At 44.8% G+C, this 24,606-nt stretch overlaps 1 protein-coding gene across 1 annotated transcript in view; it reads right to left on the bottom strand.

Moving 5' to 3' along the window:
• SH3RF3 (SH3 domain containing ring finger 3) overlaps nt 1-24,606 on the bottom strand; it is a 365,053-nt gene that overhangs the window by 34,407 nt on the left and 306,040 nt on the right. Inside the window, exon 8 of the mRNA XM_082744231.1 lies at nt 18,391-18,725. Within this exon, the coding sequence (XP_082600357.1) occupies nt 18,391-18,725 (335 nt within the window). The remainder of the gene's footprint in view (nt 1-18,390; nt 18,726-24,606) is intronic.

Genomic DNA, 24,606 nt, shown 5'->3' with positions numbered 1-24,606 from the left:
TAAAGTCTCTGCCTTCAGCTCAGGTCATGATCCCAGGGTCCTGGGATGGAGCCCCGCATCGGGCTCTCTCATCAGCCGGGAGCCTGCTTCCTCCTCTCTCTCTCTGCCTGCCTCTCTGCCTATTTGTGATCTCTGTCTGTCAAATAAATAAACAAAATCTTTAAAAAAAAAATCAATATGCGAACCATCGCATCAACAGGCTAATGAAGAATAATCCCATGACCATATCAACAGATGCAGAAAAAACATTTGACAAAATCCCAAACTTGTCATGACTAAAACTCTTAGAGAACTAGGACTAAAGGTTAAATTACTCAATCTGAAAAAAGAACATTTCCCAAAAACCCTACAGCTAACATTATACCTAATGGTGAGAAACTAGAAGCTTTTCTGTTAAGATCAGGAACAAGGCAAGGGTGTCTGGCCTCTCTTACCTTTCCTGCCACAGCATACTGGAGGTCCAAGCTAATGCAGTAAGATAAGACAAGGAAATGAGAGGTATACAGATCGAGAAGGAAGTAATAAAACTGTCTTTGTTCATGGATGACATGACTGTCTGCATGGAAAAATGGAAAAAACTGACAGAAAAACTTCTGGAACTAAGATGCATTATAGTCCATTTATAGGATCCAAAGTTAATTCCTTTCCAATATACCAGCAACAAACAACTGAAATTTGCAATTAAAAACACCATACCATTTAGAGTAGCACCCCCCAAAATGAAATATTTATGTATAAGTCTAACAAATATGTCCAAGGTCTATGAGGAAAACTACAAAATTATGATGAATGAATCAAAGAAGAATGAAATAACTGGAGATTTATTCATGTTCACGAATAAGAAATTCAATACGATCAAGATATCAATTCTTCCCAACTTCACATATTGATTCAACACAAACCTGATCAATATTCCAAAAAGTTATGTTGTGCATATTGACAAACTGATCCTAAAGTTTATATAGAGAGTCAAAAGATCCAGAATAGCCAACACAATATTGAAGAAGAAAAAAGTTGGAAGATTGATATTATCAATGTCAAGACTTACTATAAAGCTACAGAATCAAGATAAATTGCTGGAAAAAGAATAGACAAATAGATCAGTGGAACAGAATACAGAGCCCCCAAATAGACCTACACAAATATAGTTAACTGATCTTTGACAAAGTAGCAAATGTAGTACAATGAAGAAAAGACGGTCTTTTCAACAGATGATGCTGGATCAACTGGACGTCCATGTGCCAGGAAAAAAAAAAAAAAAAGAATCCAGACACATCCTTATGTCCCAAGGAAAATTAACTCAAAAGGTATTATGGACTTCAATGTAAAACACAAAACTATAAACGAGAAGATAACGTAGGAGAAAATCGAGATGACCTTCAGTTTGAGGATGACTTTAGATATAACACCAAAGGCATGATTTATGCAAGAAACAGTTAAGAAGTTGTACTTCCTTAAAATTAAAAGCTTCTAACTGGTGTAAGGTGATATCTCAATTAGTTTTAATTTGAATCTCCCTGATGGCTAGTGATGATAGAATGGCCAAAATTAGTAAGACAACATGTGTTGGAGAGGATGTGGAGAAAGGGGAACCCTCTTACACTGTTGGTGGGAATGCAAGTTGGTGCAGCCTCTTTGGAGAAGAGTGTGGAGATTCCTCAAGAAATTAAAAATAGAACTTCCCTATGACCCTGCCATTGCACTACTGGGTATTTACCCCAAAGATACAGATATAGTGAAAAGAAGGGCCATCTGTACCCCAATGTTTATAGCAGCAATGGCCACGGTCGCCAAACTGTGGAAAGAACCAAGATGCACTTCAATGGATGAATGGATAAGGAAGATGTGGTCCATATACACTATGGAGTATTATTCCTCCATCTGAAAGGACGAATACCGAACTTTTGTAGCAACATAGACGGGACTGGAAGAGATTATGCTGAGTGAAATAAGTCAAGCAGAGAGAGTCAATTATCATATGGTTTCACTTATTTGTGGAGCATAACAAATAGCATGGAGGACATGGGGAGTTAGAGAGGAGAAGGGAGTTGGGGGAAATTGGAAGGGGAGGTGAACCATGAGAGACTATGGACTCTGAAAAACAATCTGAGGGTTTTGAAGTGACGGGGGGGTGGGAGGTAGGGGTACCAGGTGGTGGGTATTATAGAAGGCATGGATTGCATGTGGTGAAAAAATAATGAATACTGTTATGCTGAAAATAAAAAATAAATTAAAAAAATAAAAGCTTCTGCGCTGCAAAAGACAGCGTGAAGAGAATGAGAAGATAGGCCACAAACTGGAAGAAAATATGTTCAAAGACAAACATGATAAAGGACTGTGATCCAAAATATATAAAGAACTCTCAAAAATCAGCACAAAGAAAACAAGTAACCTAATTGAAAAGTGGACAAATGATCCAATCACCTTACCAAAGAAAATATACAGAAGGCAAACAAACGTATGAGGAGACGCTCAACATCCTATGTCATCAATGAATTGCAAGTTAAAGTGACAATGAGATACCACCACACATGTGTTAGAGCATCAAGGATCCAAATACTGATGACACAAAACGCTGGCAAGGATCTCGAGCAACAGAAGCTCTCATTCACAGCCAACTTTGTTTTGTTTATTTTTAAAAAATTTTATTGTTTTTCTTTTAAGTCCAGTATAGTTAAATAGTGTTATATTAGTTTCAGGTATACAATATAGTGATTCAACAATTCCATACATTACTCAGTGCATTATTTACAATAGCCAAATTATGGAAGCAGCCCAGGAGTCCATCAATTGAAGAATGGATAAAGAAGATGTGATACACACACACACACACACACACACACACACACACACACACACTCACATACATACAATGACACAGCCACTTTAAAAGACAGTTTTGACAGTTTACCAAACTAAACATGTTCTTGCCATATGATCCAGCAATCACACCCTTTGGTATTTACCCAGAGGAGGTAAGGCTTATGTCCACACAAAACCTGCCCATGCTGTTTCCAGCAGCTTCTTTTGTAATTGCCAAAACTTGGAAGCAAATGGATAAACTGTGGTACATCCATACAATGAAATATTCAAAAATGAGCTATCAGGCCAAGGAAAGACAAAGAAGAAACCCAAATGTATATTACTAAGTGGAAGAAACCAGTCTGAAAAGGTCACACAGTATATGATTCTAGCTAAATGACATTCTGAACAAAGACAAAACCATGGAGACAGTAGAAGATTCAGGGGTTGCCATGGGTTGGGGGGGAGGAGGGATGAGTGGGCAGAAAACAGATGGTTTTTAGGGCAGTGAAACTATTCTGTATGATATTATAATGGTGGATACATGTCTATGCATTTGTTTAAACCTGGAGAATATAGAACACCAAGAGTGAACCTTAGTGGAAACCATGGATTTCAGATGCTTATGATGTGTCCATGTAGGTTCATCAATTGTGACAAGTGCACCATCTGGGAGGGTTGCTGATAACTGAGGAGGCTGTGCATGCATAGGGGTGAGGGTACATGTGAAATCTTTGTACCTCCTGTTTGATTCTGCTGTGAGCCAAAACTGTTCTAAAAAATACACTCCACTTAAAAATCCTCTTTGGGAGGGTGACTTACAATATCAGAGGGGCTAGAAAATGGACAGTGAGGTGGCAGAACTACACCAGTGTGTCTACTCCACAGGATGTATATTTGTGTATGAGAGTGCATGCGTGTGTGTATTTGCATGGGTGTGTTTATATGCATGGGATATGAGTGCATGCGTGTGTGTATTTGCATGGGTGTGTTTATATGCATGGGATTGTGTGTATCCATGTGTGTATATGTGTGTGCATATTTATATGAATGAAAGTGTATGGACTCTAGATAGTGACTCAACAAGAAGATGGGGTTTTTAGCAACAGGTAGTTGAGTCATACAATAGGCTTCTTTGCTCTAGAGTAAATTCCCTGTCCCTTGAGGCCTCTTAGCTGAACCTGAGTGATCCCTCTTTAGATATGTTGCAGAGAGGACTTCTGGGTTGGTGGGTCCATTTAGTTCTGATGACATCGAAGCTCCCTTCTAGTGTTAAGTGTGTGAATCTGGGACCCTCTTGCATGAGGGTCTCTGCATCTTCTCTTAGTGACCTCTTGCCAGGAGCACTTTCTACAGGTGCCTCTTCCCGAGAGAAGACTCTTGAATGTTCACTTCCTGCCTTATGTACATTCACCCCCAACTCAGAGAATCCTGAAAGCTCAGCTTGGGGAATAAGAGAGTGCTGAGGAAGCCCAGGGGCCCCAACTGGGGAACAAGAAGCTGTCGGGGCTGAGAAATGGACAATTTTCTTGCATCTCTTAAGTAACCCTTTGGGCATCCCTCTTAATAATTTTCCTAATATAATCATCTGAAGCCTTGTCTCTCTGAGGTATTGAGGAGTTTAAATAGCTTAATTGCCATGGAAACAAATGGTAACACCCTCCTTTTCTGGAAGTCCTGGAAAATTCATGGCTTCCTCCCCATTGCTTCCTAAGTACTGATTTGTTGCACGTTAATCAGAAATTTGAAGTGATTTATATCCCATCCCCCAATAGGATGCATTTTACTTTACTTGTAGCTTCACATAATAAATTTAAACCCTACTTCCCAAATCATTCAGTGATGACTTTGTGTAGAGTATAAATAAGAAATAGCTGTTATCATCATCATATTCATTGTGAAATCTTGGAAAATAAAGCACCAGCCCTGGCCACATCTCTCATAGTCTTATTTAAGTAATACTACCCTTGGAAATTTTTAGTAATGGTTCACCTAATCAGTTAATAGTTTTTCATTGATATTAACCATTATGGTTACTTTCAGGTATCAGTCTGACTAGGCTCTACTAGTCATTTTTTAGGTCAGATCTAGCACCATGCTGCTGTGAATGTATTTGTGGATGTGGTTAACATCTGCAATCATCTGACTTTAGTGAAGGAAGTTGCCCTCCATGAGGCAGGTGGGCCTCATCCATTCAGTTAAGGGGTTTTAGGGGCAAACATGGAGGTTTCCTGGGGAAGAAGACATTCTGCCTCAAGGCTGCAACATCAGCTCTACCTGAGCCTCCAGCCTGCTAGTCTGCTCAACAGACTGCAGACATTCCAGCCCCCACAATCACATGAGCCAATTCCTTTGGTTCTATTTCTTTGAGGAACTCTGTATGACAGAGATTTTGGTACCAAGAATGATACTAGAGGAGAAGAAGCCTAAAAATGAGTTTTCTGAGTTAGTTCTGTGGTTCTTTAAACTGACAGATATAAAGGCCCTATGACGCTATTTTCAGTGGTAAGGAGGATAGTACAATGTGCCAACAGGAACATACAAAATATCGCCATTGGACACTCTTAATCAAGTATGTTTAACAGGCAAGGTTCTGGGTGATCTTCTGTATGATACTTAGAACATTTTTGTCAAACCTATGAGTATAAGGAGATTAGCCAGTTGCTCTTAACTGTGCTGGACAAATGATGAGTTTGGGATTTCAAATTCCCAGCTTAAAGAACAGGTAAATAACCTGTTTCTATGTCTGCCCTGAAAGAAATGCGTAACTTCTGTAGCTGAGAAGAGAGCTGAGACTTCTTACCACTAAATCCAGAGGTTCATCCTGTGAGTGGCTGAATTACCATGCAGATTGAATGCCTATGCTCACAGTAGGTCCATTGTTGCAGTGAGGACATTGAATGGAAAGGAATGGGATCCTGGAAATCTGGGAACATATGACTCAATTCTGATGAGGCTTGGGACACTGACCCCCTAAATTTTGCCAAGTCTTCTTTGCCAGTAGATGCTGACTGTCCAGCCCTGCCTGACCAGGTGAACCTTCCTTTGATGGAGGAGCTCACTATTGCCTCCCCTCAGGTACTTGCCTTATAAGAAACTGTTGATCCTCAGGACCTACCTCTACCTCCTCTCTTTGCTTCTAGACCTAGAACTAGACTTAAATCTGAGAGGACCTCAAAGGGTGAGGTGTAAAGTGTGACCCATGAGGAAGTGTGCCATGGAACTACATGATTGGCCAGTTGCTCTTAACTTTGCTGGACAAATGTGCTGTCATGATGGAACTACATGACTTTTTCAAATTTTCCAGAAAGAAATCTGGGGAATATGAGTGGGAACGAATATTGAGAGTGTGAGATAATGGAGAAAGAAACAGAGTTAGAGTTGCATTTATTCATGTGGGCCAATGAACAGAGATTCTTGATTTAATGCTGTAGCTCACAGGATTAGAAAGGGATTCAACTGGATGGTTGGTTGGCTGGCTGAAATATGGACGAAAAGATGGCAAATAGTAACTTAGGTTGAAATGTTACCTGCCTTGATATATTCTAGAGAAATATATCCCAAAACTTTGGGAGATTGGAGTGTTGAGTGTATGTGTCATGTAAGACCTGATCACTCATTCCAGAATGACACACACCTCATGCCCACTGTAAGGAACATACTTGCTGTGAGAAGAGCTTCAGAATCCTTAAAGCTCTCTGTGGTCACACTTCCACACTGACCGAACCTTACAGTGAGAAGCGTGGTGCAGAATTAGGAAGCCTGAATGCAATGAGAGGATGAGGATACTGAGCCGACAAGAGCCAAATGGAGGCACTTAATTGTCCAAGCCAAGATGGTCACGGCTGCTATGATGGACGGCAGAGTTCAGGTGGCTGTCAGATACTGTGGTACTCAGTAGTGGATCAGGGCATCCCTGCAGAGGAGCAGCTGGGCATTCTACTAAATCCTGACTTGACTTGTAAGCGGAAGAGTTCTAGGTTTAGTGAACAGAAGTCTAACTAGCGTCATGATTTCCCTATCAATTCCCAGACTGAAGGTCTAGAGACCCAGAACCCCTTCAATGAAGTGGTAAGCTGGGTCCTCTTGAGCAAGGACCCCACTACACTGTCAATAATTTACACTGTGACTCTTTTCCCTAGCTCTCCCCCAAAGGACCTTTTTACCAGGCTAACTGTGCTTTGGGGAAAAGGACATAATCAGACCTGTCAAGAGCTCCTGGATGCTGCCTCTGAACTGACACTGATTCCAGGAGACCCCAAATATTACCATGTCCCCCAGTGAGAGTGGGGCTTATGGAGGTCAGGTGACGAATGGAGTTTTAGTTCAAGTCTGTCTCTTAGGGGGTACCAGTGGGTCCTCCAACCCATCCTGTGGTTATTTCCCCAGTTCTGGAATGCACAGTAAGAATGCACATACTTGGCAGCTGGCAGAATCCATCAAGTTTGTTCCCTGACCTGTGGCGTGAGGTCTTCTGTGGTGGCAAAGGCCAAGTGGAAGCCACTAGAACTGCTTCTACCCAGTAAAATATTAAACCTAAAGCAATACCACATTCCTGGAGATATTGCAGAGATTAACACTATCATCAAGGACTTTAAGGATGCAGGGGTGGTGATTCCCACCACAACCCCATTCAACTCTCCTATTTGGCTCATGCTGAAGATAGCTGGAGTTTGCAGAATGATGGTGGATTACTGTAAGTTTAGCCAGGTACTAACTTTAATTGCAGGTGTTGCACCAGACGTGGTTTCCTTGCTTGAGAAAATTAACACATAGTCTAGTATCTGGTATGTGGCTATTGACCATGCAAATGCTTATTTCTCCATACCTGTTCATAAAGACCAGCAGAACATTTGCTTTCAGCATGTAAGGCTGGCATTAGACCTTCACTGCCCTACTTCTGGAGTATAGCAGCTCTCCAGCCCTATGTCATAATTTAGTCCACAGGGACCTTGATCTCCTTTCCCTTCCATAAGACACCACACTGATCAATTACATGGGTGACACTGTGCTAATTGGAACGATCGAGCACTAGGCTTATTAGATATTAGACTTATTGGCAAAACATTTGCACATCAGAGGATGCAAAATAAATCCAACAGAAATTCAGTGGCTTTCTACCTCAGGGAAGTGTCTAGGGGTTCAGTGGTGCAGGGCATGTTGAGAAATTCCTTCTATGGTCAAGAATAAGTTGTTGCATCTGGCCCTTCCCACAATGAAAAAAAGAGGCACAATGCCTAGTGTGCTTCTATGGATTTGTAGGCAATTTATTCCCCATTTGGGTGTGCCTTCCATCCCACTTACTGAGTAAGCCGACAGAGCTGCTAGTTCTGAGTAGGGCTCAGAACAAGAGAAGGCTCTGAAACAGGTCCAAGCTACTGTGCAAGGAGGTGTCAAGGAGGTATGGAAAAGTGGTGAAAGGAGAGACCTCAATGAATGGGCAAAAATCTGAGATAAAATTGTGTCCTCCATGAATTCTCACTCAAGGCTGCACTCAGCAGAGGATGATTTAATGACACATTCTGTGGATACCAGGTATCCTCTTTCCCCAGCCAGTCCTGCCAAGTGGCTATTGTTACAAGGCGGAGGTCATATATGGCTTTAGTATGGTAGATTTCCACTCACCAATGATGACTTGGTTATAGGAGCACAGAGACCAACACTGAGCCCCCAATATGGCACCATTCTCTGGGGTGAGCAGCCAGCTATCTGGTGGCAGGTTAAGGACACTGCCCTGCTTCCATCATGGAATGGGCAGCATTTTGTTCCCACTGAAAGAGACACTTATTCTGAATATGGATTTGCCTTCCCTGCATGCAATGCTTCTGCCAAAACTACTACCCGTGGACTTACAGAATGCCTTATCCATCATTGAGGCATTCCACACAGCATTGCTTCTGATCAAGGATCTCTCTTCACAGTGAAAGAAGTATAGCAATGGGTGCACTGATCTTACAGTGTTCCTTACTATCCTAAAGCAGCTGGCTTGACAGAATGTTTTTTTGGAGATCCTGTTACAATATTAGCTGGGTGGCAACACATTGCAGGGTTAGGGGCAAGGTTCTCAGGAGGATGTACATGCTCTGAATCAGTACTCAGTTTATGGTGCAGTGTCTCCTATAGCCTAGTTTCACATGTCCAGGAACCAAGGTGTGGGAATGGGAATAGTACCATGTGCTATTACCCAGAGACCCACCAATAAAAGTTTTCATCTTGGTTCCCATGCCTTTATGCTCTATTGGCCTAGAGATCTTAGTTTCAAAGGTAGGAATGCTTCCACCAGGAGACACAATAAGAATTCTATTGAACTGGAAGTTAAAACAACCACCCAACAATTTTGGATTCCTCATGACTGAATAAACTGGCAAAGAAAGTAGTTAGTTACATTGCTGGCTAGAGTGACTGATCCTGATTGTAACTATTTCAGTCAGAAATTGGGTTTAGTTTGGGTGAAATTGGGTTGCACTCCACAATGGAGGTGAGGAAGAGCATAGAACATGGTATGTTCCTCAAGACATCTCTAACTACTACCATGTCCTGTGATGAAGGTCAATGGAAAGCTATAACAAGCCAAGTCAGTCGGTATTCTAGTAGCCCAGACCCTTCAGGGATGAATATTTGGGTTACCTTACCAGGTAAGGAACCACAGCTTGCTGAGGTGCTTGATGAAGTCAAAGAGAGTATGGAATGGGTAGTGGAAGAAGTAGTTAAGAATACCAGCTATGATTAGGTACAGAAACAAGGATTATAATTGATTTTGTTACGATTATGTTTGTATGTGTATGTGTATAATCTTTTTCTTCTCTCTCTCTTATCCCCTTATGATGTTATGTAAGTTGTACTGACTTCCTATCACAGTACTTAAATATTTTTAACTTCATATCACAGTATTCAAGTTATGGGGTATCAAGGAGAAGAGTGAACATCACCTAAGGACTTTAACCCTTTTCTGGAGAAAGGGTTAGTATATTTTCAGTTGTATACAGCATAGTTGTATTGGATTAGGCAGAAGCATGACCTTTATTTGGAGACTAATATGCTTTACAGAAAAGGCCATGAAGGCCAAGTTGACAAAGAGTAGATTTTAACAGTTAGCTCTATGTGTCAACTTGATTGGCTATGGTGCCCAGTGTTTAGTGAAGTACTAGTCTAAATGTTGTTGTGAAAATACGTAGTAGACATAATTAACTTCTACACTCAGTTGATTTTATTTATTTTTTAGTTGATTTTAAATAAAGATTACTTAGAGAATCTTCCTGGATATGTAGGTGGGCCTCATGTAATCAGTTGAAGGCCTTAAGAGCAATCAGGTTTTGTGGGGAAGAAAAATTTCTGCTTCAAGACTACAGCATCAACTCTTGCCTGAGTTTTCAGCCTGCTGGACTTCCTCACAGATGGTCTTGCCATATCTGTATATCTATATGTTGTATTGGTCCTCTTCCTCTGGAGAGTTCTGACTTATACAATCAATTATTGATGGTTCAGTGGAGAAGATATTATTCCTATTTTAATATCAAGCAAACTGAAGTCCAAGTGATTTGTCTAAGGCTATACAAAGTGAAGCAGAGAACCAAGAATCAGAAGGAAGTTGATGTAAGCCAGTAAACTAGTCATTACTGCTGGTTTGTACAAAGAGATTAGAAGGCAATAATGTTTTCATTAAATTGACTCATTAGTTCTAGTTGAGAGGGACAGAAAGAGTGTGAATCCACCAAAAAAGATTAATGGACTTCATTCTCCTGCTATATGCAAATGTATCTTGTAATTTACCAAGATATGGCCTTGAAATTACTAAGTGCATAAGGTATTAGGTAAACAAAAATCAAGTCTACCCCAAGAGTGACTTCACCCCAGAGGGAAAAGGTGGTATAAAGTTATCTGATCTCAAGGAGCTGGTATAATGCCCTCACCTCTGCCACCACTGCCTGGGTAGTGAGCGCCAACAAAACAAAATAAAACCACAGCAAACAAAATGATGACTGCAGCACTCTGTTCTTTCTTGCCATTGTCTTCAGTTAAGTGGCAAAATGGAAGAGCACTCACAAGTTTTCTAGAACATTAGAGATGCCCCAGCAAGCTGACACTGTCTGCCTTCTAGGAAGGACAGCCTTTGGGTCCATTCTGCAAGTGTTACCTTCTGGTGTGGTTTATGGGGTGCATATGTATGTTTTTCTTTTTAATTGATTTCATCAGCTGAGTTTTTCCCTGGGTAGGGAAGACTAGAAAAAAGTTCCTTGTCTTTAAGAGCAGGGTGAAGCAACATCATGAAAAAGAAGGCAGTAAGCAAAAGAATTTTGCAGAACAGAATCCAAACTTCTTGTGGGAATCAAGTGTGCTCCATGGCTCCTGGGCACTCACATGCCTGCAGTCCACATCACCAACCTTGCAGTCCGGGAGGGCCAGGTCATATGCCACTAGGGTGTAAAAACCCCCAGCAATCTTGATGTGTTACAGTGGGCTCGGCCCTCTGGGGAGAATCACAGAACCCCCATGTGTCATTACCAGTACTCATAAATTCTTCTCCATTGCTAGTTTACTTCTATTTTAAAAATGAATTTTGGTTTAATGTTTTGCAGTTGAAACGTGACTTCTGACTAAAATTGTTTTCTTGCACTCTCATCCATTGTTTAGGCTAAACATCGGGTAGAGAACTGACACCTTAAAAAACTGTTTTATAGCTACGTTTCTCAGTGGACATAGGAAAGAGAAACCAGAAAGTGGAACTGCCAGTGGGAGAGGAGATGAATAAATCCTGCTAAGAGATTACACCGATCAGTTCGGGTTCATTTTTGAGTAGCCCACACCTCTCCATTTGGCCATGTTAACTGTCTTTTTTTCTAAAACTGCAAAGTCAAATGGCCTTTTAATCTTTTATTAGAAGCCTTCAGGATCTAAGTTTTATATCTGTATCTGTCTCCTAATTCTTATGGAATCTGGCCTTCCCATCCCTATCAAATGCTTAATAATGATTTCTAGTATTTTTGTTCCAAATACTAGGCTAAGCATTTGTGAGATTAACTGATTTTCTCCTTCCCAAAACTCAGGGTGACCGGTGCCACCGTCCTCATTTACAGGTTAGGAAACAGAGGCACGGGAAGGTGAGGGATTTGCTCAACGCCACAGGATGGGTGGACAAATAGAAGGTCCCTGATTTACACCTGGCAGCTGCGCCCCAGATACAGCCTCTACGCTCATTAAGCAGTCTGAGCCTTCTTTCATCCGGATCCTACCCTGACTGCTCTGTGGCAGGAGCCCCTGAGCTCCCAATAGGAGAAGCTGGCCAACAGAGGTAGAGGAGAGGAAGTGGCACCTGCCTAAGCACCAACGGGTCTGGTTCTATTCCCAGTAATGACTAGCTGCATGAGCTTGGGCAGGCCACCTGGCTACCAGGACTTTGTGTGCACATCTGTGCCCTGAGAGGGTCCCCAGCATCCTAACAAGTAGTCAGCCAGAAGTGCATTGGATAGAACCTCACTCAGAACAAAAGCTGGGGATTTCTATGGAAGACCTGGGGGAGTGGCTTGGCCCTGTGCTGCCTTCCTGGGAGATAGTCAACCCCTGCAGAAGGTCTCCAGCTGCCTCTGAGCTCTCCACAGATGGAGTGGGGCCACTGTCCTACCCCGCCAGGGGTCCGTGCTCTGACAGGCATGAGGAAGAGGCTCTGTCATTGTCATCAGGGACGTGACACTCCAGCAGCATGCTCCCTTCCAAAAATAAGTTGCCTACAAAACTTTAGAATGGCTTTGTTTTGACAGCTGGGATTCATTCGTGCTTTCAGGATGGGTTCAGTTTCAGCCTAAAAATTACTCATAAGCTAAATGCCAGCTTTCCTCATCCCACAGGAGGCAGCCCAGCCACAGGGAGGAGAGGAGTTCTGAAGTTGGGGCTTCTAGTGGGGCTAGAAGTTGGGGCTCCTCGTGGCCCACAGCAGTCAGAAAGGGACCCATTGCCCAGCCAGACTGCCAACACCAGTGCCAAGGGGGATAGGAGCTGCCCAGCAGGAGCGTTCCTGGAAGGAAGGGGGCTTCCACAGCCCACAGCTGACCAACTGAACACCAGACTCCTAAGCAACTCATTTATGGGGCACACGGGGTTCCCAAAGCCCATGAAGACATGCCACATGGGTCTGTGGGCCCACACATGCTTCACAAGCCACCCTCTTCTGCTGTGGCCCCATCAGAAACACCACACCACTTGGAGGCTCTCTGCAGGTTTGGGCCTGACCTGCAAGCGAGTTGGGAGCAACTCTCCCTGCAAGAGCTCAGTGTGAGGACCAGGCCTAGAGCAGAATTCAGATCTGGTGAGGTCAGCCCCAGCCCAGCCCAAGCCCTGATTAATGTCGTCCAACGCAGCAGGACACCTCCTCAGCACTGGTTTGGTTGGTGGGGTTCACACAGCTAATGCGTGTCAGCAGGAGGGTGTCTGCCTGCCTCGAAATTGGGAACATGCTGGCCGCAACTGAGATGTTGCTTACAGAGCGTACAGTAGCCCCCCTTCCAGTTCACATCTTAGAAACAGTGCGAGTCAAGACTTGCTTACTGCCGAGAGCCCAACTGGAGAGAAAATGATTCATAAACCAGTGATTCTTCAATTTAGAAAAAAACCTGCCTGGTTGTTCTAAAGAGCTTTACCCTCAAGATTTCTTTCTGTTGAACCTGCCTGGGTTTCCACTGAAAATATAGTTGTAACCCTATATAATGCATGCCTTGCTATCCTCTTAAATGGGTGGGATGTGGGTAATACAGATCAAGTTCAAAGTTCACCTGCAAACACCCATAGGTCCTGCCCCCACTACAGGCCAGGCCCAGTGGCTGCTGTTATCTGTCGTTCTGTCAGGTCTGCTCTTCCTCTCAGACCAGCCCCCCAAAGCCTTCATTATAAAAATCATGCCAGCCATGTGGCTTTGATCACACAGCTCACTGCCACGTGGGCTCTGGCGGCAGGTGAAGGACTTTTCCATTCCTTAGGTCTTGTGAACACTCCGCACCAGATGATATGGGTCAGTTATCCCTTTATCCCAATTGCCTGTTTACCAGCCTGCATCCTGGTACTAGACTCAGTGTCCCTCTAGGCTGGAGCAGAATATTCTCTCACTATAGACTCCCAGAGCCCAGCATTCTACCTGGGCCACATACATGTTCCTTGTAATAAAAGGAGAGAGAGGGGTGACTTGAATGACTTCTTGCCAGATGGTTGGGGAATGCTTCCTGGCTTCAGGAGGGCCATGATCTTCTACCTCCTTCCTCAGCATATCACTGCTGCTAGTCTCTGACCGTGGCCTCTCTCCAGGGGCACAGTGCTCTCTTTACGATGACTCTCCCACGGAGTTGACCCTGAGGGATAACTGACCCATATCATCTGGTGCGGAGTGTTCACAAGACCTCAGAGATAGAAAAGTCATGGATGGACAGGTGGTATTTGATGGTTGTTTCAAGCACAGAAATGGATTTAAGCATAAAGGGGTTAAGTTAAATACTCCAGATCATCTGAAAATTCTTCCAAGATTTTCTTTCCACTCTGCAATCTGTGGGCACCAAAAGATGACTCCAAAAATTATATCCAGTCCCTCCTTCAGAAACATTAGGCCTTGGTGGGAAGACCTCCAATGACGCCCACAGCTGCACCTTCTGAAGACTGTAACCTTTATGATTTCCGTATTCTGGGGCCTTTCTCATGCTTTGGCGTCTTCTCTGTGCCCTGGGGTCCTCCCCATGCTGGGGGTGCCTCTCCTGTCTCCAACCTGGGAGACCAGGAAGGGATCCACCCAGCTTTGGGGTACCCTGAAGCTATACAACACACATCCTTCTTATGTCTTCTTGGGCGGGGGGGCTCTTCCATGTAGGGCCACCTCCAGCAGATCTGTCCACAAGCAGAACAGATCCCCAATCAGCCCAAATGGCTCCAGATGCTAGAAGAGTCCCTAGTGCTGTCCAGGGCTCTAAGAGAATCTCTGGGTCCGAAGTCCCCCATCTCAGACCTGTCCTCTGTGCACCCTGTCCTGTCCAGGCTTCCTCACTGTGGGCTTCAGGGCTAAGGCACGAGGGCACAACTCTGGAGTGGACCCTGCTAGCAGAAGTGGGCAGCTCTCTAGGAGGCTGGCAGCCGGGCCACAGGGCAGCCCCTGCAGGCAGTCATAGGACCAGAAAGATGGGCAGGAAGAGCCTGTGGGAGAGAGGGTGGAGGCTGCACACTCAGGTCGAAGTCCTGGGCCCAGAGAGGAGCTCTGGCTCAGGATCCAGTCTACTTCTAGAAGCGAGCGCCCATCCTGTCAGCCCTTGAGTCTCTCTGGAGGCCTCAACCCAAAAGTGGGCCAAGAAGGGCCAATGCACAAGGCCTGCCTGGAGCAGAGCTTGAGAAGCCCAATCCCCAAGCATAGAACCAGCAGAGTGCCAGCCTCCCAAGGTCTCCACAGCAATCAGTGCCCACAGGCCACATTTGGGTCCTCTTTGTACCCCGCATGCTGGGATGCCTGGGAAGAAATCTCCCATGCTCCTAGGAGAGAATGCCGTCTGCCACTACCTCAGGGGCCAGGAGCCCCAATAGTCATGGTCTTCTCTCTTGTGCCCACGCTTAGAAGGGTTTGGATCTAATTTCAGAAGAGCCTGGCCATGTGAAAACTCGCAGGCGCTTTGGTTTGGGTCTCCATGGACAGCATGGCTGGGAGCTCTGCCTTTTTCAAAGCAAAATTCACAACAATAACAACCTGGAGAATATGGCAAATTACTTAAAAAAATTCCTTCCACTGGAATTAGACATGGGCACGTCTGTGATAGGTTTACCCAGAAATAGATTTGAAGCCAACTTCTGTGTTTTCAAAGTGGGTGAAATCTGTTCGGCTGTGGTCCCGGTGGGGGCAGGGGGCAAGGGGCACAGCCCAAGGGCACCAAGGCCCCCTGGCCTGGGGGCACTCAGCTGGCTTGGGGTACACTGCACAGGTTTGCGGGAACAGCTACTGTCTTGGCGCTTCTGCTAGAGATGGCAACTGAATGGTTTGCACTTCACTCTGAAGTAGAAGAAATTCAACTGGGAATACAAAAGGAAAAACCATTAACAGGTGGTTTTTTTTTAGACAGTGCTTTTTTTTGTTTATGCTTTGTATGAGAGGTGAGAGGTGAGAAGTGAAAACCACACATCACACTCGGAAGGACGATATACAGTATTTCTCCTCCTGGGTCTGACGTGGACGGTTGCTGCCATACCTACGAAGATGTGCTCGCTTCACCCCGCCTAGTCCATTTCACCTCCTCCTTGAGAGCACAGCATGGACAGCCCCGGGGCCATCAGTGCCCAGCCCCGCGCATGGCCTCTACAGGCAGCAGCTGGCCCGTGCATTTCTGCTGCACATGTCTGCTGCTTTCCTTCTGTGAGCAGGCATTCCTTCCACGGTGCCGTTTAACAAGAGGGACCCTTTGGGTGTCCCCTGGACTCAACTCATCCTGCTGATGTAGGAGAGCTGTTAGCAGAGAGTGAACCCTGACTGAGAACAAAATGCCTGCTAGGTATCTAACAGGATGGGAATGCTGAGAGCAGGTCCAGCGCTGGACTTCCTTAGCAACATGCTTAAGAGGGCAAGATGGTGAGTAATATCGCTTTCCTACAAGACTGACTCTAATGTCATGAGCCCTAGCCCTATCTGTTTTGCAAACTAGAGAGAGGGAATTTTTTGGTAAAGAACCAGAAATGTTTACAGAATTATTACTGCCTTTCCCTTTCCAAGTCCATTGCTTTTTTAAGGCCCAGAGGAGCTAGTCTTGCAGGAAGTATTTCCAAGTGTGAGGGGGCCTTATAACCCCACTCTGCCCCCTGATGAGGCCCAGCTACATCTCCCAACCAGGCTGCAAGGGAGCAGGCTGAGACCAAAGGATTTGCAAACAGACATGGACACAAACGGCAGAGCAATGATTTCACTTCGTGCCTGGGACCCTGCCGGTCTCAGGGGGGCTTGAGCTCTGCTGGGTGAGAGCACAGGAGCAGTGGCTGTGACCGAGTCTTCTTCCACACCCCTGAGCATGGGAATAACGTTCCTCCGGACCAGATGAGACAGGCGGTGATGAGGCCTGAGCACCACTAATCTGGGGGCCCTGAAGAATTTGGTGTGCACAGTTCCAAGAAGCCTCTGTGCTCCCTCCAAGCCCAGGAAGTGAGCTAGTAGGTGTGCCTCCAGGGTCCACTGGACATGTGGCCTGGGCAGTCAACACTGGTTTTGGTACTGTTCCTCAAGAGACAGGAGTGGCTATCCTTGCCTTGAATATACCATTCTGTGTTGCAGGGTTCACCCCAACTCTGGCTAGCACACACTCATTGGAAGACTGGTTTTAAGGGCATCTGGGTGGCTCAGTTGTTAAGCGTCTGTCTTCAACTCAGGTTATTATCCCAGGGTTCTGGGATCGAGCCCCGTATCAGGCTAACTGCTCAGCGAGGAGTCTGCTTTTCCCTTTCCCTCTGCTGCTCCCCCTGCTTGTGCTCTCTCTGTCTGTGTCTAATAAATAAATAAAATCTTTAAAAAAAAAAAAGAGACTGGTTTTATATAGAAAGGTTCTAAAAGATCCACAGCCTGTTGTAAAGCCAAGAGGGAATGAGAATACATTGTTCATACAGCAAGGCAATGAAGAGAGGAGCTCCCAGCTAGACATGTGGGTCCCAGCTAGACATGCAGCAGGACAATAGTGGGCAAGGCAGTCACCTGTGAGCATTGCAGATGTCTTCCTGGGTTTTAAAGACTGAATGTAAAAAAATAGTAAAATACCTCATCAACATTTTTCTTATATAGATTACATGTTGAAATGATAAAATTTTTAGATATTGGGTTTAATAGATTATACCATTAAAATGAATTTTACTTTTTAATTTTATTTTTAAAATTCTTTTAATTTATTAAAAATGTGGCTACTAGAAGATTTTAAATTAGATAGGTAGCTTGAATTATACTTTTATTGGGCAGCACTGATTTAGAAATCTGATTCTAACACTGACTAAATCCAGTGTCTAGCTGGGTAGTAACAGAGGCAAGCCCACTGGACTTTTGTGAATAAGCCCAATTTCCTTCACAAAAGAATAGCTGAAAGTGCTATCTACATTAACTGTCATTCCAGCATCCACTCTTGTTTCTCCTCAGAAAACAGCCTGTCCCACGTGGTTGAACAGGTTGTACACTGCACAAGGATGACACATTGAAAGGAAGGGAAGCTGTTCACTTTGTATATAAGTAGATCTGTATATTTATTATTATAATATCCTGGTACCTGGCAATCAGTATCTTGTTCTAACAAATGAGCATATTACAGTGACTCCCCAACAGACAGAATTAAAGCATTCTGAGGAAATGACACTTTTTCTCTGATTTGCATAAAAGGTCTATCTGGGCTCAGGTTAGCCCTACTTGAACCTGAGGCCTACCTGAATTCCACTCCGAGGAAAGCTGCTTTGCTGGTTTGGCCTCCATCTCTGTCACAGGCCTGAGGCATCTGAGGGCAAGAACTGGGGGCCCTAATTCATGCCTTAATTTTATAAAATGTCATTGGTGTCTGGTACCAAAGAGTTACAATAATGCTGGGCCACAGTCAGGGCTCGCTCAGAAAAGCCACTTACCTTTTCATTTTTCTTCTCATCTGGTTTGCATCCGGTGTTGGTGGGGCTGGACGATGACAAGCCACTGACAGACCCCCCTCCAGCCTCCCCGTTGAGGTTGGCAGCACTGACGTTGGGAGGTGTGACGGCAGACGCTGCAGATGTAAGCGGAATGGCTGGTCGGGGGCACTGGGCTCCGATGACTGTCTGCATGGGGGGCTGGTGCACATGCTGTGGGGACACCACCGAGTGAGGCCTGAGGCTGGCGGCGGGCAGGCGGGATGGGGAGTTCTGGGTGCGCAGGGGCGACACGGTGGCAGTTGGTCGGTCCTGGGCCTGGGCTGAGGAGTGGGCAGCTGGAGCGTGGGGTTGGAGAGAGAGTAGGGTTGCGAGGTTAGTTTTGATACTGCAATGTAGTCTCCACCGACTCTTTCCTCAGCCTTCTCCCAGGGCTCACAGCCTCTCTCTGTGGTCACTCCACACCCAGCCACTCTCCACAGGAGAGAGACTGAGCCCAGGTGACCAGGGAAACACATCCCATCTCCTGAGCCCTGCCATGGCACAAACAGCTCACCTTCAAAACAGCTGACCCTCACAAAAAAGAAAACATCTTTTCCAAAGTTGCCACAAGCATGGGCATATTCCTAGGTTCCCATGAAGCCTTCTAACTGGTTTCCTCTGCTGTGATGAACTAATACACGCACAAGTTCTCTTATAACATCTTTGTGGAAAATGTTCATAAAAGTAAAGCCTATGACAGAATCCTGAAGAAGCCCCAAGATGCCCGGGGATTATTAGACCCCTCTCCCTCTAAGGTGATCACTGCTGACAGCTTGACTCTGGTTGGTCTCAACCCCAGAACTGTAACCCGGTCCCCTGTTCACACTTGGTATTAGAGCCAGCCGAGCTCAGGCTGAGCACATGTGGCAGCTTTAGCTGGTGAAAGTCATAGGAGGAAGGCAGCTGCAGTCTTGGGGTAAGCCGTCACCCCTCTCACCGCGACCTGCCTGTGGCCATTGCCTTGCCCGCACCCCGAAGCAACAGTTCCTGGATTTACAGAACAGGAACCTCACAATGACGACTCTGGCCCCTACTGCCAGCAAAAATGCTTCCTAAGGATGGTAAGGTTCTGAAGGCCTAACATTGGTAACAACCCACCATGTGAAAACACAAGTTCCTTCTAAACACAACACTGAATTAAAATGAATCTTGCTGCAACTCACATTAGTGATTTTGAAGAATTGTCTCCTTACTAATCACAGAAGAAACATACTGAGCAACAGAGTGAGCCACACCAGAGGGATGGTGACTTGTGGCCTGGGCTGGTGACCCAAAGGGCATGTGGCAGCCCATGTCACTTCATGCCACATCAGACAACTCAGATCACATCATTTTTGCACCGTCCCCCAGAGAAGAATTACACCTCACACTGTCCTTATTTCCCACCAGCAGAATTCATGGCATTTGTGGCTTTGCAACATGAAAAAAATACACGTCATGAAACAAAACAATATTCTCAGCCACTAAATATGCCTTAAATAGATAACCTACTCATAAATCCTCAGAGCATTTCCCTGTAACTCGGCATGACAAACCAAAGCCCCTTCACATGCAAGCCAGGCCTCTTCCCTCTGACAGTGCTGTGTGGAAAGAGCTGGTGAGATCTAATTATGTGATCCTGGGTTCTACGGGACTCTGGGACTCTGGCTGCGGCCTATTTCTAGGAGGTGAAATAAATAAAAGCTGATTTACGGTTTTTGAAGTATTCAGGGTTTGGGGTGGGTTTGAATCATCACTGAATGTGGCCCCAAGTTTCAAAAGACCAGGTTAATCAACTGCAGATCAATGAACCCACTGCAGTCACTCAATCAGCCCGAGGTAACCCGTGACTTGGATAGTGCTCCTGGGGCCATTTGTCTGCCTCTCTCCAGCTGTCTGAACTCTCCTTCACCCCAGCCCCCCAGCCCTGGAATGAGAATTGGCAGTTGGGCCAGGCAAGAACAATCTCTTGGGCTCAAAAGCCTGCAGGGGCTGCTCCAGATTCTTCGGCTGAGTCCCATACCACTCCCCTCTACCTCTGGCTGGCTTCCACGTGCCTGCCACATCACCCTGCCAAACCCAGTGCAAAAGAGGAGAGGGTGTTCCAGAAAGTTCTAAGCCTGCCTGCCAGGCAATCTCTTTGACATGCTCCCCTGTTTTCTCCCTTGCTCCTCCCCCCAGCCACTCCAGCCTCTTGGCTGTTCTCCCAACACAGGCTCTCTCTCACCTCAGAGGCTATGGCACAGAACCCTCTTCCCCAGAGTCACACGTCCCCTGGCCTGCTTCAGTCATCTCAGACACTGCCCTCCTAGAGAGCTCTGTTTTTGCCAACCCACTGAGCAGTGCAGAGTGCCACTCTGCAATCCCAGCCCCTCTTGCTCTGCTTCAATTTCCCTCTCCTCCCACAGCACTATCTGCTCTTACCCACCTGTAGGATACCCTCTTCATCGTGTGTTCACTGTTCCCTGCCTATCTGCCCCCACTACAAGCTGAGCTAGCTCCACGAGGGAGCTCCACTTGCTGTAGAGTTCACAGATCTATTCTGAACAGCTGGACTGCTGCCCAGCATGCAGCAGGTGCTTAATAAATTTCTTGAATGAATGAACAGGACTTTGAGAAAAGAAAACCTCAATTAAAATATTTCTCCAGATTTTACAGAATTGAACCACTGGAGAAGATAAAAATCCTCCATGAGAAAGAGGAGCAGGCTGGCTGGTAGAAGAATGTGGGATTCCACTGATCCCCAGGGGGGATTTATCCTCGGGATCACCCACCCTGTGCCACCCAACCTTGGACTGACCTGGACTGCTCTCACTCTGATCATCCTACTGGTTAGCAATACCAAAGCAACCTGCCTCACAGAGGCAGGCAGTCTGAGAAAATGTTCTTACTCCGTAGTCTCTGTTTCCCTCTACCTCTCCTTTATGAATCTTTGGCGTGCTTCAGCAACTGTGGAGTGCCTAAATACTATTGGACCTCACTCAGTTCATCACTACATCATCCCACATGTGCTTTCTATAAAGAGTAGTTGAATGAATAATGATCTACTTTACCATCAATGTTGCTCTTTTCTTTTATTTTTAATTGTGTCATGTTAGTCACCATAAAATATATTAGTTTTTGATGCAGTGTTCCAAATTGTTTACATACAACACCAAGCACTCCATGCAATACGTGCCTCCTTAATGCCCACTACCAGGTTCACCCATCCCCCTACCCCCTCCCCTCTAAAAACCTCAGTTTCTTTCTGAGGGTCCACAGTCTCTCATAGTTCATCACCCACTCCAATTTCCCCCAATTTACTTTTCCTTTCCTTTTCCTAATGTCCTCTATATTATTCCTTATGCTCCACAAGTAAGTGAAACCATATGATAATTGACTTTCTCTGCTTGACTTATTTCACTCAGCATAATCTCCTCCAGTCTCATCCATGTTGATGCAAAAGTTGGGTATTCATCCTTTCTGATGGAGGCATAATATTCCGTTGTATATATGGACCACATCTTCTTTATCCATTCATCTGTTGCAGGACATCTTGGCTCTTTCCACAGTTTGGCTATTGTGGACATTGCTGCTTTAAACACTGGAGTACATATGGCCCTTCTTTTCACTACATCGCTATCTCTGTGGTAAATACCCAGTAGTGCAATTGCAGGGCCATAGGGTAGCTCTATATTTAATTTCTTGGGGAATCTCCACAGTTTTCCAAAGTGTCTGCACCAACGTGCATTTCCACCAACAGTGTAAGAGGGTTCCCCTTTCTCCACAACCTCTCCAACATTTGTTATTTCCTGTCTTGTTAATTTTGGTCATTCTCACTAGGTGGTTTCTCAATGAGGATTTGTTTGTTTGTTTTTTAAAGATTTTATTTATTTATTTGATAGACCAAGATCACAAGTAGGCAGAGGCAGGCAGAGAGAGAAGGAGTGAAGCAAGCTCTCCCCTGAGCAGAGAGCCCGATGCAGGGCTCAATCCCAGGACCCTGAGCTCATGAACTGAGGCGAAGGCAGAGGCTTAACGCACCGAGCCACCCAGGTGCCCCTCTCAATGAGGTTTTGATTTGAATTTCTCTGATGGCTAATGATGATGAACATTTTTTCATGTTGTCTGCTAGCCATTTGTATATCTTCTTTGGAGAAGTGTCTGTTCATGTCTTCTCCCCATTTTTTGAAATGATTATCTGTTTTTTGGGTGTTGCGTTTGAGGTGTTCTTTATAGATCTTGGATATCATCCCTTTGTCTATACTGTCATTTGCAAATATCTTCTCCCATTCTGTGGGTTGCCTCTTTGTTTTGTTGACTGTTTCCTTTGCTGTGCAGAAGCTTCTTATCTTGATGAAGTCCCCAAAGTTCATTTTTGCTTTTGTTTCCTTTGCCTTTGGAGACATGTCTTGAAAGAAGTTTCTGTGGCTGATGTTGAAGTTACTGCCTATGTTCTCCTCTAGGTTTTGATGGATTCCTGTCTCACATTGAGGTCTTTCATCCATTTTGAGTTTATCTTTGTGTGCGGTGTAAGAGAATGGTCGAGTTTCATTCTTCTACACATAGCTGTCCAATTTTCCCAGCACCATTTATTGAAGAGACTGTCTTTTCTCCACTGGATATTTTTCCTGCTTTGTCAAAGATTATTTGACCATAGAGTTGAGGGTCCATATCTGTGCTCTCTACTCTGTTCCATTGGTCTATGTGTTGTTTTTGTGCCAGAACCATGCTGCCTTGGTGATCACAGTTTTGTAATAAAGCTTGAAATCAGGCAACATGATGCCCCCAGGTTTACGTTGCCCTTTTCTTACTCTCAAGTTGATCACTTCCCATTTCATGGATGAAATGGAACATTCGCAACTCAGGCCAAACTTCAGGCCAGGCTAGCTCCTCTCTTAACTCATCCACATCTAGACCCACCCTGCGCTCCAGTTTCAAGGACAAAAGGTCCCAAGAGGTCTACCCGTCACACTCATCTTGATCCTTTCTTCTGGCTCTTCCCTTCTTGCCTGTATTAAGTATCTCCGATAACTTTCCTCCTGTTAATTTACTAACCAAGTTATAGCTCCCATTTCAAAAACAGTCCTTTTTTTGGTCAGTACCTCCTTTTCCGGTTTTTCTTTATACATAGTATTCTTGAAATAGTGTCTGCATTGTTTCTTTCTTACTTTTCATTCAGTTCTTTGCACCATCTGTATTTGCTCTCATGGCAGTTTTCATCTCTGCTCTGTGCTCTGGATACACTCCCTCTACAGCTTTCTAGTGTCACCAATTTCCATCTTCAACTGTGTTCAGGCTAGAGTTCATCATACCTGTAGAGATTCTGTATTTAAATAAATCTATTTTTCCCTTTCCAAAATTTCAAGTTGGTTCTTTTTCATACCCATCAGTTTCTGATTCATAGCTATCCATCCAATTTTTCCCCTTTATAACACCCTGTTTTTTTCTTTCTTTCTTGGGGAAGGCGGGGGAAGTAGATGTTATTCTTTCTTTTCCCTTTTAGAGGATCTTTTATTTTTTATTTTATTGTATTTTTTTATATTTTATTTTTTAACTAGGCCCCATGCCCAATGTGGGACTTGAACTCATGACTCCAGGATTAAGAATCAGATGCTCTCTGACTGAGCTAGCCAGGCACCCCTAGAGGATCTTAAATATACTGATAGCAAAGTCTTTTTCAGATTGCTCTCTTATTTCTCTCCCATTTCCTCAGTTTATTGGCTATCTTTTTTGCTTTAGTGTTTCCTTTGTGCTTCAAGATTTCCATGTGCAAGTTCCTTTTGAGCACGACTATCTTATTGTCATTGTAGCCTTGTCACTGCTTTTTTTTTTTTTAAGATTTTATTTATTTATTTGACAGAGAGAGAGAGAGAGATCATAAGTAGGCAGAGAGGCAGGTAGAGAGATAGGGGGAAGCAGGCCCCTCACTGAGCAGAGAGCCCAATGCAGGGCTCAATCCCAGGACCCTGAGATCATGACCCAAGCCGAAGGCAGAGTCTCAACCCACTGAGCCACCCAAGTGCCCCTTGGTCACTGCTTCTGCACGGTCCTCTGCGACCTCCTCTCAGAACCAGGTGTAGCTGGATGGTTTGGGCTCTGGTCCTCAGGCCATAGCTGAACTCAGATCCATGTCAAGATGGCCTTCTCTCTCTTTTCCTATACCCCAGGCAGCAGCTCAGTACCAACCATTCCCCAAAAATGGAAGAGACTGCAGCT

This window comes from Mustela nivalis (assembly GCF_964662115.1).
Source record: "Mustela nivalis genome assembly, chromosome: 8".
Lineage (NCBI taxonomy): Eukaryota > Metazoa > Chordata > Mammalia > Carnivora > Mustelidae > Mustela > Mustela nivalis.
This window is presented reverse-complemented; position numbering and strand designations above follow the sequence as displayed.